A 13,711-nucleotide genomic window follows, 5' to 3' on the forward strand; every position below is an offset into this window, starting at 1 on the left:
TGCTCTAAGTTATCGCCTGCTATCTCCACACGCTGTTATTCGCTGATACATCGTTGTCTCCCTCCTTTCGATGGACTCTGGTTGTCTTTGGCTTTCGTGTCTCCCGCCCCCGATGTACTCACCATTATGGATCCCTATGTATGACTGTCTTCTCGCAAACCAAAGGATTGCCTCTCAGCATTTGATGTACCTCGCATAATATTACGTCACCGTTACCTCGTGCGGACACCCACACGGTCCGCTTCAATGCCCTCGTCTGAATCGTACCCTCGGCCTCGCTCTGAGGTCCCCAAATACTCGGCCATCACACCGCGCATCGTATCGGCTTCGAAGCACCCGCGCAGTCCGAAGCTGTGCGCGCGAGACTTCGGTGCGATGGATGCCACGCCCCGCTCGCCTTCATCCCGTTATGGCGCGCGATGCTCCCAGCCCTGCGTCCTCTCTCGCGCGCGCGCGACAGAACCCTAATACGGATCCCGGCCGCACGCGACCGCGAGTGTGCCCGTTCCACCTCCGCGAGTGGCGAGCCGCGCGCGGGGGTGGTCGATGTGGATTCTCGTTCGCTGATAAGTCGGATTGGCCTTCTGCGGTCGCGGGTGGGACGTGTGGCTCTCGCTCTCTCCCTCTCCGCGTCCTGCCTCGGCGCTCTTACCCTTACCCGAGCACGGAGCGACGGCGGTTCCACTGACTTCGAGGGTTCCGTGGGCGTGCGTGGGCGGGCAGCGTGGGTGCGCCCAAGCGCGCACTTGAGCGAAATGACGTCCGAATGACAGCCTTTTCGCGCGCAAAGATCCTTGCAGCCGCTGGCTCTCGCGCACACGCGGAGAGGGGCCGCTGCCACGGGGAAAATATCCATCCTACGCCCCGCGCGGCGAACCCCGTTGGCCTGGGCGCGGACGATCACGAACCCGGGTACGTGGGTGCGCGCAGACGGAGATGCTTCGGGCGAGGGTGAACGCCAGGCTCGCCATTGGTGCTGGAATGAGCGGGACGGCCGAGCGCCGGGCACGGTGGGCCATCTGAACATGTGGGGATCGCTGTCTGATTCCCCGGTCTGCGGAGTATTTGCAATGACCTTTGCAACGCTTTCGCACTGCTTTGGTTGCGGACGAGGCAAACAGGCAGTGACACGGACAAGGACCTATACGCCCTGCGCCTTAAAGCGATGGAACTGGAAGGGAGGGATCAATCGAATTCATCATCGCCGGTAGTAGATGATCGCGCATCTCGGGCAGTTCGGCCGCACAGTACGCTCGCAGTTTTTAGTGGGAGTCGCGGTGATGTTCTTGTTTGATATCGTCTCTTCTAGCGGTGCGTACAAGGTTGGATGTAATCACAGCGTCGGAGCTTCCCTTCTCTGCACGCCATTCCTGTCCTTTTTCATGACAGAAATGTGCATGTTTGCCACTTTAAAGTGTTGAAATGCCTCCTCGTCAGGGACTGCAAGCGAGGTACGTATCAGTGACAAGATATGTGAACGCTGACGCGCGATTTTTGCATACCCGCATAGCAAAGCATGCGAAACCCTGTATAAGACAGTCATGGACGTCGGTACTCATTGGGTAGATCAGTATCAAGGAACTAATTTAGCATCGGTCGGAATGGACAACTTGAAAGACGTAAACTAAGTCAACATCTGATATGTTCACCGCGATAATCAGAACGCTCACGGCATCGGGATATTCAGTAAATCGAGGATCTCGCCTGCCGCTCGACGTTGCCCCACTCACCGCGTGCCACGGCCGACAACGAGCAAACACTAAACATGATATCATGTGACGCACGTCTGAGACGGGCGAAGAATGCACGACGCCCCCCGCCGAAGGCGCGCGCACCGGCATCATAGCCTCTTAGAGGCGTGTTCCACAGATCCCACGCCGGGGAGACAGCTGCTATCGACTGGACAGCATGCGAGTTACCGCCATCATGCAAGACTCAAGACGTACTGTAACGCACGCATCTGGGCCGGAGGCTGCTAGATCTGGCCGCACGCGGGGAACGTAGGCCGCGTGGTGGTTGGCGGCGAGCGGAGCCCAATGAGGCGTCGATCAGGTATAACCCAGAAAGATGTGGCGGTGCGGATCATGGGGGGCAGGAGCGTTGGCGAGTTGAGCCCCGGCACTCTACGCTGAGGAGGTGCGATTGAGATGGTATGCGACGATGTTGGGATGCGGGGAAGCACGTATGAACAGCTTCTTCCTCCGCAGTGTGGGTGTCTGGCGCTCACGGGTCCGATGATGAAGCGGCGCGAAGGCCAGTCAGAGCGTATGTGCTGCCGTCCGCGCTCTCATGATGTCTTGTCTTCAGAGCATCGGGTTATACGATGAGCCACGCTGCATGTCCCCAGCAATGAAACTCACATCGCAGTTGGTATACCGGTATATGCAGATGCGCAGAAGACGGCCAAAGTGCTCGGTGAAACCCTCGAGAACCAGAGCTTGTGCCACAGAAGCGTTTTAAGAATCTGCCTCGGGATCGTTCACATAAAGTTGCGCGTCCATGCTGGGACCTTCCACTCACCTCCGCCACCTTTTCCGCGCATCCGGAGGTCTATCCACCGAGCCACTCGCGCAGCTGGCGAAGTAGAACGTCTTCGCTCCATCTGATAATCAGCATTGTGGTCAGTTCAAGAAAAAAAAGCAACGGTCGGTATCCAAACCATTACAGGATCTCAGGGTCTACCGGGTCCTCTCCCGTGTGAATTTGAACATTGCCCCCTCACGCGCATCATCTTCTCTGTTATTGCACTGCAAAAGATTCCGTCGTTCATCAACCTATCCGGCGAGGCCCCCGACCGCAACGGCGGGCGACAGTTCTTCGACCTTGCTCCCGGCGTGCTCCCCGGAAACGGTCCTTGACCATTATGTCCTGCGCCCTGCTATCGTCCGGACTATGGATCATGAGATAGCCGTGCTCGTGAGTCACGAACCCGAACTCACCATGGTTCTCCGCCTGTTTCCGCCCCCGGTCTCTGTGTGTCTCTCTTTTGTTAGCGGGTGCAACCAGCTCCGCACTTCCTCACGCGCTATCAGTGACCTCGCCGAGACACCCCTCCCCCGAAGCACTCATCGCGAGGCCCAGAGGGACCACGTGAACCCCCACGCCCCAGCATCGAAGCCTGCGCGGCCCGCGCCACCCGACCGGCACACAGCACCCAAACGCCGCGGGCTGCGGGGCCTGTTCGAATTCTCGCCTTCGCGTTCCCGCGAGCCCGCTCGGGGCTCGGGGCTCGGGGCTCGATCGGACTCAGCGCCCAGCGCCCAGGTTTCGGGGCTTCCGCCCCTCCTGCGGCCGGTGGCGCGAATAGTACAACGTCCGGCACTGAGCGCACCCAGCCGAGCGGGGCGATGCGAGGTGGGACGGGGCGCAGCGCATCGCCGGTAGCGGTGACTCGACCGCGCGGTCGACGCAGACACCGGAGCCGACGCGTGCGGCGGACGCCTGTGTTGCGTCGTGTGTGCTCGCCGCCCGCTTGCCTGCTGCGCACTCGGCTTGGCCGGAATGATCCTTGCTGGTTAAGCCCGCCCGCCCGCCCGCCCGCCCGCTTGGCTCCCCCGCTGCACCGCGTCCTCCCCCACTCCTGCGCAAGAAGGGGATGGAGAAGGAAAACGCCGTCAGCGCGAACGGGCCGCGGGGACGTCCGTGGAGATGGGCACACTGACGGAGGGACGCGCGGCGCGCCGAGCGCCGCCGCCCGCGCGCTCATCTCTGGCTGGAGGTGGTGCGCGGTGCCGGTGCAGAACCAGTACGTCCGTCAGTGCAATTGCAAAACGAACCGGTATCTCAAGGAAGACCGTCAGCATGCGATGGACCCGGAGGAAGAGACACGAGTCCGACGCAAACTGGGAAGGCCAGATACGGACGGACGTCTTCGGCCACGGCAGAACCACGGCATACGTGGAAATCGTGCGGTAAGGATCCGCATTGGCGTGTTTCCTTCATTACGGAGCACAATCTCATTACAGCTGATAACTGCACGGACCGCAACGTGCGCGATATGCGCTTGTGCTCCCGCCCATATACACTGAGCGCAAATCAGCGGTGATTGTACAGGGAAAAAAACCGCCTCGAGGACCCCTCCCAACAATCAGGTCGTGAGGAGCGTCGAATTTCCACACACCGCCCGCCCACTTGAAGCACTGCGAGCCGCACTCACCGCAATGACGTGCACCTCGCGAACGAAGCATCCAGACGCACATCCCTCATATCCGCCGTCCGCCGCGTCCGCTTCCCCGCCCCGACGGTCCATAGTGAGCCCGTAATAAAACGGCCCGGAGATCCCGCGCGAAAGGAACAGGACGCGAAGAATGGACGGGAACGATTGCGCGCGACGTGTTGCTGTCGCACGCATGCGCCCCGGGCCCATGACAGCCTCGGCCCGCACGACAGCGTGGCCCTGAGTAATCGACGTCGTCATCGTCAACGGCATGGGCGAGTAGCGTACGGGGAAGAGGAGAGCGTGTGGGGAGCACGGGGGAGGTGCAGGCCGCCGTCGCGCGCGGCTGGCACCCCACGAGGCGCGCCTACGATGTAATTCCCAGCCCGGATCACATGCACATCGGCGCACGCCTCTTCGGCACACCGAGGCCAGCACGCCGACGCACACCCAGACGGCCGGACGCGCACCCTCTGACCCCGGGCGCAGTCGCTCGCGCGCGCCGCGGACATCTCCGCGGTGGAGGAGGGTGAGTAAAGAGGGGCAGCTCTCCGCCCGCACTCCACCCGCGCTCGTCCACCTGCGCGGGTCGCTGGATCTGTTATTGGGAAGCATGGGATCCACGAGGTGCAGCCCCCCGCCCAGCTCAGAGAGCCTTGCTCGGCCGACCGCCCTCGCCGGGGTCTAGGCGGACGGCGGAGAAGATGGTTCGCCGGAGAAAGTCCTTTCCCGCGAAGCAGAAGGCCCGTCGAGACCCCGACAGATAGACGACGTGCGGCGACGCCAGGGCACGTCGCCGCGCCCTGTCGCCCTCGCGGTCGCGGCCGCAATCCGGGACTGCCCACGAAGGCAAAGATTGCGCTACGGGTCGAGGACCCTACCGCGATACGCACCGATGTGTGTGGTTTCTTTAGCAAATTTTCGCGTCTTCGTCCAACCGGATGTCTTGTTGCTACAGACAGCATCATATAGGGGCAGTTCTCTCGCGAGGTCAGGGAAAAAAAGATGGAGTGAGCGGTCTGATCTCGATGGCCGCGCCAGCGGTACCAGTATAGAAGCCCGCTGGTAGTGTAGTAGACTGCCTACGGCGCGGCGTTGATATTGCTGAAAGTGGGGCGTAACATGTCCGATCAGCTGGACATCGACGTGCGCTGTGATATCACTGCGTGAAAAGAGTGACCCTCGTCAGTCAAAGTTCGCAATGAGTAGATATACACCTCAAACACGCCGGCGCGGGATGCTGAAGACGGGCGCAGGCTACTCACGGGTCGCCAATAAATCGCCTTCAATGCATGCCAGTGCACATTCCGGTGTAAATATAGCGGTAGATAAGGCACGGATGACGTTTCGTAGGCCTCGCAGTTCGGCACACTAGAAGAGCTACGAGTGGTGATCGTCGGCCCAAGTTGCTAGTAACGTGCAATAAAAACCGCACCTGCAGGTAGCGTATGACGGCATATGTGTGAAAATCGGCGGGAGATGAGGAGTTCGGGGTCGTCTCGCGGACAGGCCTAAGCGGCACAGATACCATCGAGAGGTGGGTGGAAACCACGCGCCCTCGCCGTTCCTTGAGGGAGCCCAGAATTCAGAAAACCGGCAACTCCGGCACCAGCGCAGATGAGCAGACTCACATCAGTGAGGATTCGAGGCGGGATCGAAGCTGCGTCGTTCAACGATGACAGGATATATCGTGGTAGCAACGCTCGAATGGGCAAAGGAGAGGTCCGTGGGTGTGGGAGCTGAGGAGAAGCAGGGGGCGAAAAGCAGACTCATCGGCGGGAGCAAGCACCAAGGGAGTGGAGGGGCATGGGGGATGTAAGACGTGTGCAAGAACCTGGACGCGGTTAGAACCGCAAACGATTGTAAATATGGCGTATATGCGCACCTTTAGTCGTCTTAAAGCAGTCTCCGTGCGCCCTTCTCCATTATTTTCCGTGAACATAGCACTGAAACTGTAGTCAGCCGATGAGGCGTCTCTCCTGTCCACTGCACAAAGATGGACAGGTGGACAGAAGACGATGCGGATAGATGGTAGTGACGCAAAGCAGCTGAAGCCACTCACGCAATATTTGGTAGCGAAAACAGTGGCGACGAACGGGGCGATGGTCGTAGCTGATGATGTTGAGGGATGATCAGACAGGTCTTACGAGCCGGGGGTAGCAGCGACACCGAGGGGAAATGCTGCCAGACGTCGTGGTGCGAGTCAGCGATTGGAGTTCTAACGAGTATATGCGGTCTACATACTGTTTTGTGAGGCATCTCCGGCCGTCTAGGCAGGATGGAGTGCATATTTTCGCGAAAAACCTCCATGTGACGTATCGGATAATCCGTGCAGATGGCGCGCCATGCGAACCTGTGAAGTCGTGCAGGAGCTCCAGGCGAGTGGACAGGCGCTTCGGGTGCGCGGCTAGGAGGGAGGAGCGGTAGTTGGGATGCGGGTCGGGGTGATGGAAGGCCCAGGGAAGGCGCTCCTCCGGGGGACTCGCGGAGTTGAGGGCGCGGGCGCTACCGGAGACTGTCGGGAGAAACAGGGGAGTAGATCGGGCGTTTGTCCGGTTATACAGACTAGTAGCCGTGCGGATCCCGACGCCCGCTCTTTCTCCTCCTACGCTGGCAGCCCAGACGCCGTCCGCCGCCCTAGTCCCCCTTCTCACCGTCCGTGTGCGCATGACGCCCCCAGTGGCACCTGCAGCACATGCTTGCGGCGCAAATCCGGCTGCTGTCGGACACCTCGACGTGCAATCGGTCGACTCCAGCGGTCGCCTTCCTCGCCTCAGCAGTGCTCATCCGTACGAATTCGTTGCTCCAGTTCGATGTCCCCGGACGCTGAAGTAATTATCCTCCGACGTAATCGTAAGTCATTCCTCCCCATGGACCCCCAGCCCTGGCGGGCATCGTTCCCAAACCCAGCGCAGCCCCGACGACAGCATGTACACCAGCCACGTCCCGCCACCGCTTTTGTCGCCGGCGATACGACAGTACGGAGCCTATGGAACGCACATGATCCTCCCGGCCTCGCGCCGCCCAAGACTCCGACGACTAGTTGCCGGCTCGACAGCCAGCGGTCCCGAAACCTTCCCTTCCTCTCAGCCAGTGGCGCGATCTATGACCACGCCGCACACGGATGTCGTACTTTGCGCGACGACGGCTGGACGACGGTGCGCGCGGGAGCGCTAATGCGACATCGGCGGCCGCGCGAGGCCCGAGCAGGGCCGTATCTCGGCGACGGCGACGTTTCGGGGGCGCACTTCACAGGTCGCCCCGAGAAGCGGAAGTTACGCAGACAGGACCTCGCGCTCGGCCTCGCCACGGGGCGCGCCTCACCCTCTCAATCCCCGCCCTCCCATTGCGATCGACGGCGAACACTACGCCGCCTTCCCTGCGCCTGCCCTCGCGGACCGCCGCGTCTGTGTCGTCCAGCTCACCAGCACTTACCCAGCAGATGCCACAGACTCCCGCGCACGATCGGAGGCAAGGCAGCGGCTAGAACCCACCGGCGACATCCCTGATCCCCCGGCATCCCCGAGTCAGCGCCAGTCACCCACACCGGGTGCAGAGCGGTGTTTTGGGACGCCGCGCGCGCTGGAAGCCTCCGCCCTGTTCAAAACGAATAGATCCAATCGCCCGTCTACAGCCGTTTGCATCTGAACTCGGAATCGCGCGCGCGACACGTTGCTTATTACGTAATATCAATTCCTGGCGATTTCGTCCCGAAAAGGCAGCCGATAAGCGCTTCTCCTCGCGCTCGCACCGCGCGCACTGTGGCTTTTTGTCCATGTCATGCTGCCATGCCCCGTCATCTTGATTCTCAGTCTCGCCAGCTGGTACTACGCGTCTAAGGTGCATCCGAGCCCTCTGACTGTGGCAAATGACGTCTCGACACGGTTCGACCAGACTGGCCGTACCGACAACGCCGACCGTCACACTCTCACCGTACATGCATCGTATCCCCCAACGATATCCAGCTCATTTCAGCCACAATAAAGTCTAACAATACTGCCAAATTCCTTGACGAGCTGCAGCAACATCGGACTCTGGCGCCCATCGACTGCTGATCACCTTCAAATACTCCCCTATTCCTCTGTGATGTCCTCATACACAGGTGCACGGCGAACTCCTCTCATCTGTGGGTGTCACATAACACAGGTGCTCACCATCCATCTATGTGTGTGCCTGCGCACGCAGCGACGATTTGGTGCTGTCCGGTCACACCATGTCTGGTACGATGTCGGTCAACTCTACGTGGCGCCTCTGGTGGGTTCGTGTCGTATGTGCACACAACGAGACCACCGCATCCCTTGCGTCGGCGACAGTGAACCTATTCTACTTGATCTGTTTGCGTGACTCAAACCACGGTTCGTCATACGAGCTGCACTCGCTCGCGGAAGACGGAATCTACGCCGGCCCGTCGATGTCAGACAAGTGCTATTGCAGCGCCGTCCTCTACTCTACGCTCGCCGTGTGCGGATACTGCCAGGGCGCGCCAGACCGTACGCGATCGTGGAGTGAGTATTGCACCAGTCCTTGTGATCGGACGTGGGTATGCTACAAAGTGCTGGTCAGAAAGTTTGCTAGGTGGAGCACGTTCATTCAGGTCTGCTCGCACTCCGACATGTCGGTCCACTCGTGAGTGATTCTGCACGTATTTTCCCTTTCTTCAATGCGCCGGCAACTTCTCGGCTTCCTTTTCGGCACGAAATCGGGAGGAACCAAATAAACGAAGCCTCAAACGCGCGATTCTGGGTTCAAATGCAAACGGTTGTAGAACACAGGCGCGGCGGATCGGTGCGCTCCGTCCTATTGACCCTCATTGGACCCATGTGGGGATCCTCGCAGCGCGATGCCGCCGATGTCGAGCGGGAGAAGCCTCCCCAGGCGCGCCCACGCACCCCGTTTATGCTCTCCCGGCCTTCCAGCAGCAGCAGCAGCCGACGCACGCGATCTCCTCCAGGTTGCCGTCATGCGGTAGCGGCTGCACGGGCAGCGGCCCTCACACTGCCCGTCCAGTGCTCTCTCTGACACCCGCACGCTTGACCAGGAGCTCCCAGCACCTGCGCGGGGCCCGCAACTTCACCGCCGCGTCCTCGTATGCGGAATACGCCGCACATAACGTTCCATCGCACACGGCCGCTGTCCCTGAGCCCGTTTCTCTTCGCCTCCTCGCGCCGCCGACCTTCCCCGTCTCGCGGGCGCCGCGCATTCTCTTCCCACCTCCCCGCGCCCGCGCCCCTCTTCTCGCCCGTGGTTTCCCCTGATAGCGAGCACGCGGCGCTCCCGCCTTCCGCTTCTCGCGCCCTTCGCCGCACGCTCTGGCCGCCGCGCACAAGCAGGGCCCCAGGAGCGCGAGGCGGGCGCGGATCATGCCCGTTGACTGCGCGCTGATCCGCGCCCCGACGACGCGCTCCCGTGGACGACCGCCGCCGCCCCTCCGTCTGTGGGCGACCCTCGTAGCTGCGCACTGCCGCCTGCGCCCGATCGCTCGTCGCGTCAACCGATCCCAAAGCCAAACTCGGCCGAGGTCGACCCCGGGGGAGCTCTCTCGCCGCCGCGGAATCGCGCGACGAGCGCGAGCAGCCTGCAGCAGGTGGCCCTGGCTGATCTTTTCCGTGTGGGCCTTGCGGTGGCCTTCCTTCCTCTTCCCGATACGCCCCCCCCTCCGCCGCCCAATCGTGCGTCTCGCTCGTGGGAACATCTGGAAAGACCCCTCGTTCCTCGTGTTCCCCGCACGCCCGTCCACCTTCGCATATCCGCGCTCCGCGATACGCGTTCTGCGTCCACAGAAGTGCTGCAGCTGCCGCCCCAGCGGGATTCGCAGCGGGATTAGCCTATGTGGCACAAATGCATACGGTCTCAACCCGCCGAGCGTGTGCGCGCGCGCCCGCGGCGGACTCAGCACACTCCGGAGCACTCAGCCCACAGAAGGGTGCCCACCCCAGGACGCCCTCCCACACGTCGCGATAACGTTCGCTCTCTCTCCAGTCTCGCCCCCAATCTGCCCTCTGCAACCCACGATCTGGAGCTAGCGATGACGATCTGGCCGCTCGCGGGTGGCAGATCGCCTCGACGCGCGCGACCAGAGGGCGCACGCGTGGCGGCCACCCCCTCCATGCGCGTGGTCGCAGTCAAATCTCGTGGTCGCGGCCAAGGCTCTCCGCGCGCGGGGGCCCGCTTGAGCCAATCTGGCGTCCCCGTGTCGGCCCGTGCACGCACCCACGCACCTACTTACGAACGAAAGCGTCCGTCGCCGTCGATCCCTACTACGGCGCTCCGCTCGCAATTGTCTTCCTGTCTGCGTCTGCGCCTTGTGGACGACCCCTCCAGGACGACGCGAGTTCCGTCGCGCTGGTCGATGGACTCGCGCCCGCGTGCGGATGGAATGGAGGCTCGGATCTTCTAGGTTTCCGCGAGCGAAGGCGCGCGCTCTCCGGGACGGAACGACACACCACGCCGCCGATGGAGTTCGCATGCGCGTGGGCGAGGCCGCCTCAACGTGGTTGGTTCATCCGTAAGAGTTTGTCGATAGCGAACCGCGCACGGACTCCACAAGATCCCATCCCACAGAACTTGGATGTCAAGCCCGAGCTTGTTCACACAGAAGGAGGATGATTATGCACAACTTCTAGATCGCAGCGCGATGCTACACGTGCAGGGTAGTAGGGTATGTACGACAACGACGGCAAAAGACAGTAGCGCTAGTCCACACCACAAAACAGAGCGTGCTAGCGTAGAGGATATGTGTTGGTCCATAGGGAGGGAGGCGAGGGGCGGGCGAGGGATCCGGAAGGCGATACGGAGGGGGAAGGAACTAGGAACTACTAGGAAATGGCGCGCCGTCCGCACGCGCACTCGTGTGGGTACGTTATGTGGGAGCTAAGAAGAAAATGCGTTCGTGCGCGGGGAACCAAGACGAGACGCGAGGCCTACACACCGTCGCCGAACGCGCGGGGGCAGCGGGGGGTCGCGACGTACGTGCGCGAGCTCACGACGTCGTGTTGGTATACAGCGAGTTGTACGTCGGGCAGAGCTGGTCCCACGCGTCCGAGGGAGATACGAAGGACGAGACCTCCGCGACATCCTCCGCCATGACCACCGCGAACCCGGCCTCGAGGTGGAAGTCGATGTGGCAGTGGAGGAACCACGGGCCGGGGTTGTTCGTGTCGAAGCGGATCGTGACGTTGTCGCCCGTCGTGCCCGTCGAGACGGTGTCGCGCTGCGGCGGGTTGACGAAGTTGTAGTCGCTCGAGTTCGCGGAGCGCACGACGTAGAACGTGTGGCCGTGGAGGTGGAAGGGGTGCGGCTGGCCGGGCGCGTCTGCGGTCATCGGGAACGAGATCTCGATGGACGAGTTGGAGGGAAGGGCGATGATCGAGCCGTTGGGCATGAGCTCGGACGCCGACGACGCGCCGCTCATGATCTGGAGCAGGACGGGGACGGTGGGCGACGTGTAGGTCTCGTTGTTGATGAAGAACGCGCTGCCGTTGAAGCTCATCTCCAGGTTGATCGCGAGGTCGACGCCGCCGACCTCCGCCGTGCCCGGCGGCGTGACGTTCTCGAGCGGAACGAGGTCGGTCTCGCTGAGGAGGACGAGGTCGCTGCCCTGCTCCGTCGTCGGCTCGGTCTCCGCCGCGCCGTCGTAGCGCAGGATCGCCGAGTTGACCCCGCTGTCGAACGAGGTCGTGCCGGCGTTGGGCAGCGCCCGGATCCAGTAGTTGTCGACGTCCTGGTCCGCGGTGAGCACGAACGAGTACCGCTGGCCCGCGAAGATCTGGATCTCGTCCACCGTGATCGGCGTGTGGTTCACCGCGTCGACCTCGATCACCGTCATGTTGTGCCCGTCGATCGAGAACGTGTAGTTCGGGTCGCACGAGAGGCTGACGAGACGGAAGCGGTAGCGCTTGCCCTGCGTGACGGTGATGACGGTGAGGTTCGCGCTCGCGCCCTCAGTGCTGGTCGTGCGCCCGAGACCGTTGATGAGCGTCGCATCCGAGGCCGTCCTGAGTAGAAGGATGATGAGCGGCGGGGCAGGACTAAGAGCAACAGAGTACTCACGGGAAACGGGAGCCGAGCGCCGCCGCGGTGTGGTACCAGTCCGTGAGCGTGATGACCGTCGAGTCGTCGTCGACGTCGTACAGGTCCAGGTGAGGGTCGTTGGGGTCGTAGACGACAAGGGCGCCACGGAGGCCGTCGCAGTACTGCGTCGACAGATGGCTGTGGTACCAGAACGTGCCGGCCTGGTCGGTCGCGGTGAAGTCGTAGAGGAACGAGTTGTTGGCCGAGATGGGGCACTGGTTGACGAACGCGGGGCCGTCGGCCCAGTTGGTGCCACTCTGGAAGAATCCATGCCAGTGCTGCATAGCGCGATCGTCAGCACGCGGTGCGTATCCCCTATATATTGGACGTGCTTACAATGGTCGTTGCCGTGAGCATCGTCGCGTTAGTGAGGTTGTCGACGACGTTCAGCTGGAAGTTGTCCCCCTGCACGCCAAGTCAGCGGGGAAGCAGTGCGACGAGGACGACAAGATATACCATGTTACCGGTGATGAGCGGGCCGGGCATCTCGCCATTCACCACGACCGCGGCGCGAGTGTGGCCATCGGGAGTGACGTCGGCGTTGCTGATGGTCAAGTCCGCGACGGGACCGATGGCGGCAGACGCGAGTGGAACGAGCGCAAAGAGCGAGATTAAAGAGCTTAAGGTAGCAGACAGAGGAGGCATCCCGACGAGAAGAACTGAAAGAATGCGGGGTCGGGTGGGTGTGGAGAAGGGAGTAGACCAGGTGAGTTGGTGTTGGTGAGGAACGTTGGACAAGCTCGTGCGGCTTATATGCGATGTGAGGCCTTGGCGATGCCTTTACGAAGTACTGCGCCAATCTCCAAAGGCCGTGGCGGAAGCAGGCTCTACCTGGCGCGCATCCCTGTCGCGTAGCCACGAAAGCTGGCTCCGTCGGGGTCGAGAAGAGGGTTCGCTATTGAATCAAGATCGCGGGCATCGTGCGTAAATGTTTGCCTGCCGTCATTCCCCAGCGCGCGCAGACCCTAGACATGTTTTGTCCGTGATGCGATTGAGGCCTGATCAAGTACTTGCCAGTAATTCCTGGGCTCCGTGTTGAGTATCGGTCGCGCTGGGTGGTACTTACCAGGCCATAGGTTCGGCATCGTCATGCCTTCCGGACAAAAAGTCTTCTACCAAAGAGAATCCAGCAACAGAGACACAAAGTCTACGTCCGACCATCACATCAGCGTGCGTCGTGGGCATGACGGTCTCATCCGCACAAAACACTCACTTCGGTCGTGATGTAAGCACTGGTTGTCGTTCATGAAGTGTACTGCGGAAACGAGAAGACTTGCTTCGCTTGAAATGCGCAGCCGGAGCATGGAATTGCCAGCGGATGAGCGCAGAAAAGAGTCGTGCCGCGGGCGTCTGACCGAAGCTGATCTCCGCCAGCGGCAGTGCCCGGCGCTGACTCAGCCACTTCCATTCCGCCTCCGCCGCCTCCGCCCTCACGGACTTCTCCGCAGTACACCGCAACCCGCCCCTCCGTCACTCCCGCTCGAG

At 61.7% G+C, this 13,711-nt stretch overlaps 1 protein-coding gene across 1 annotated transcript; it reads right to left on the minus strand.

Moving 5' to 3' along the window:
- Window positions 1-11,135: 11,135 nt before the first annotated feature.
- Window positions 11,136-12,871, minus strand: BXZ73DRAFT_52896 (laccase; the record flags this gene model as incomplete). The annotated part of the gene is made up of 4 exons (XM_048020893.1): window positions 11,136-12,150; window positions 12,206-12,504; window positions 12,563-12,631; window positions 12,683-12,871. The coding sequence occupies 4 exons, from the start codon at window positions 12,869-12,871 to the stop codon at window positions 11,136-11,138; spliced, it is 1,572 nt and encodes a 523-aa protein (XP_047873990.1).
- Between the last annotated feature and the right edge of the window lie 840 nt (window positions 12,872-13,711).

The sequence above is a fragment of the Epithele typhae genome (genome assembly GCF_022376455.1).
Source record: "Epithele typhae strain CBS 203.58 chromosome Unknown BXZ73scaffold_62, whole genome shotgun sequence".
In the NCBI taxonomy this organism is placed as follows: Eukaryota; Fungi; Basidiomycota; class Agaricomycetes; order Polyporales; family Epitheliaceae; genus Epithele; species Epithele typhae.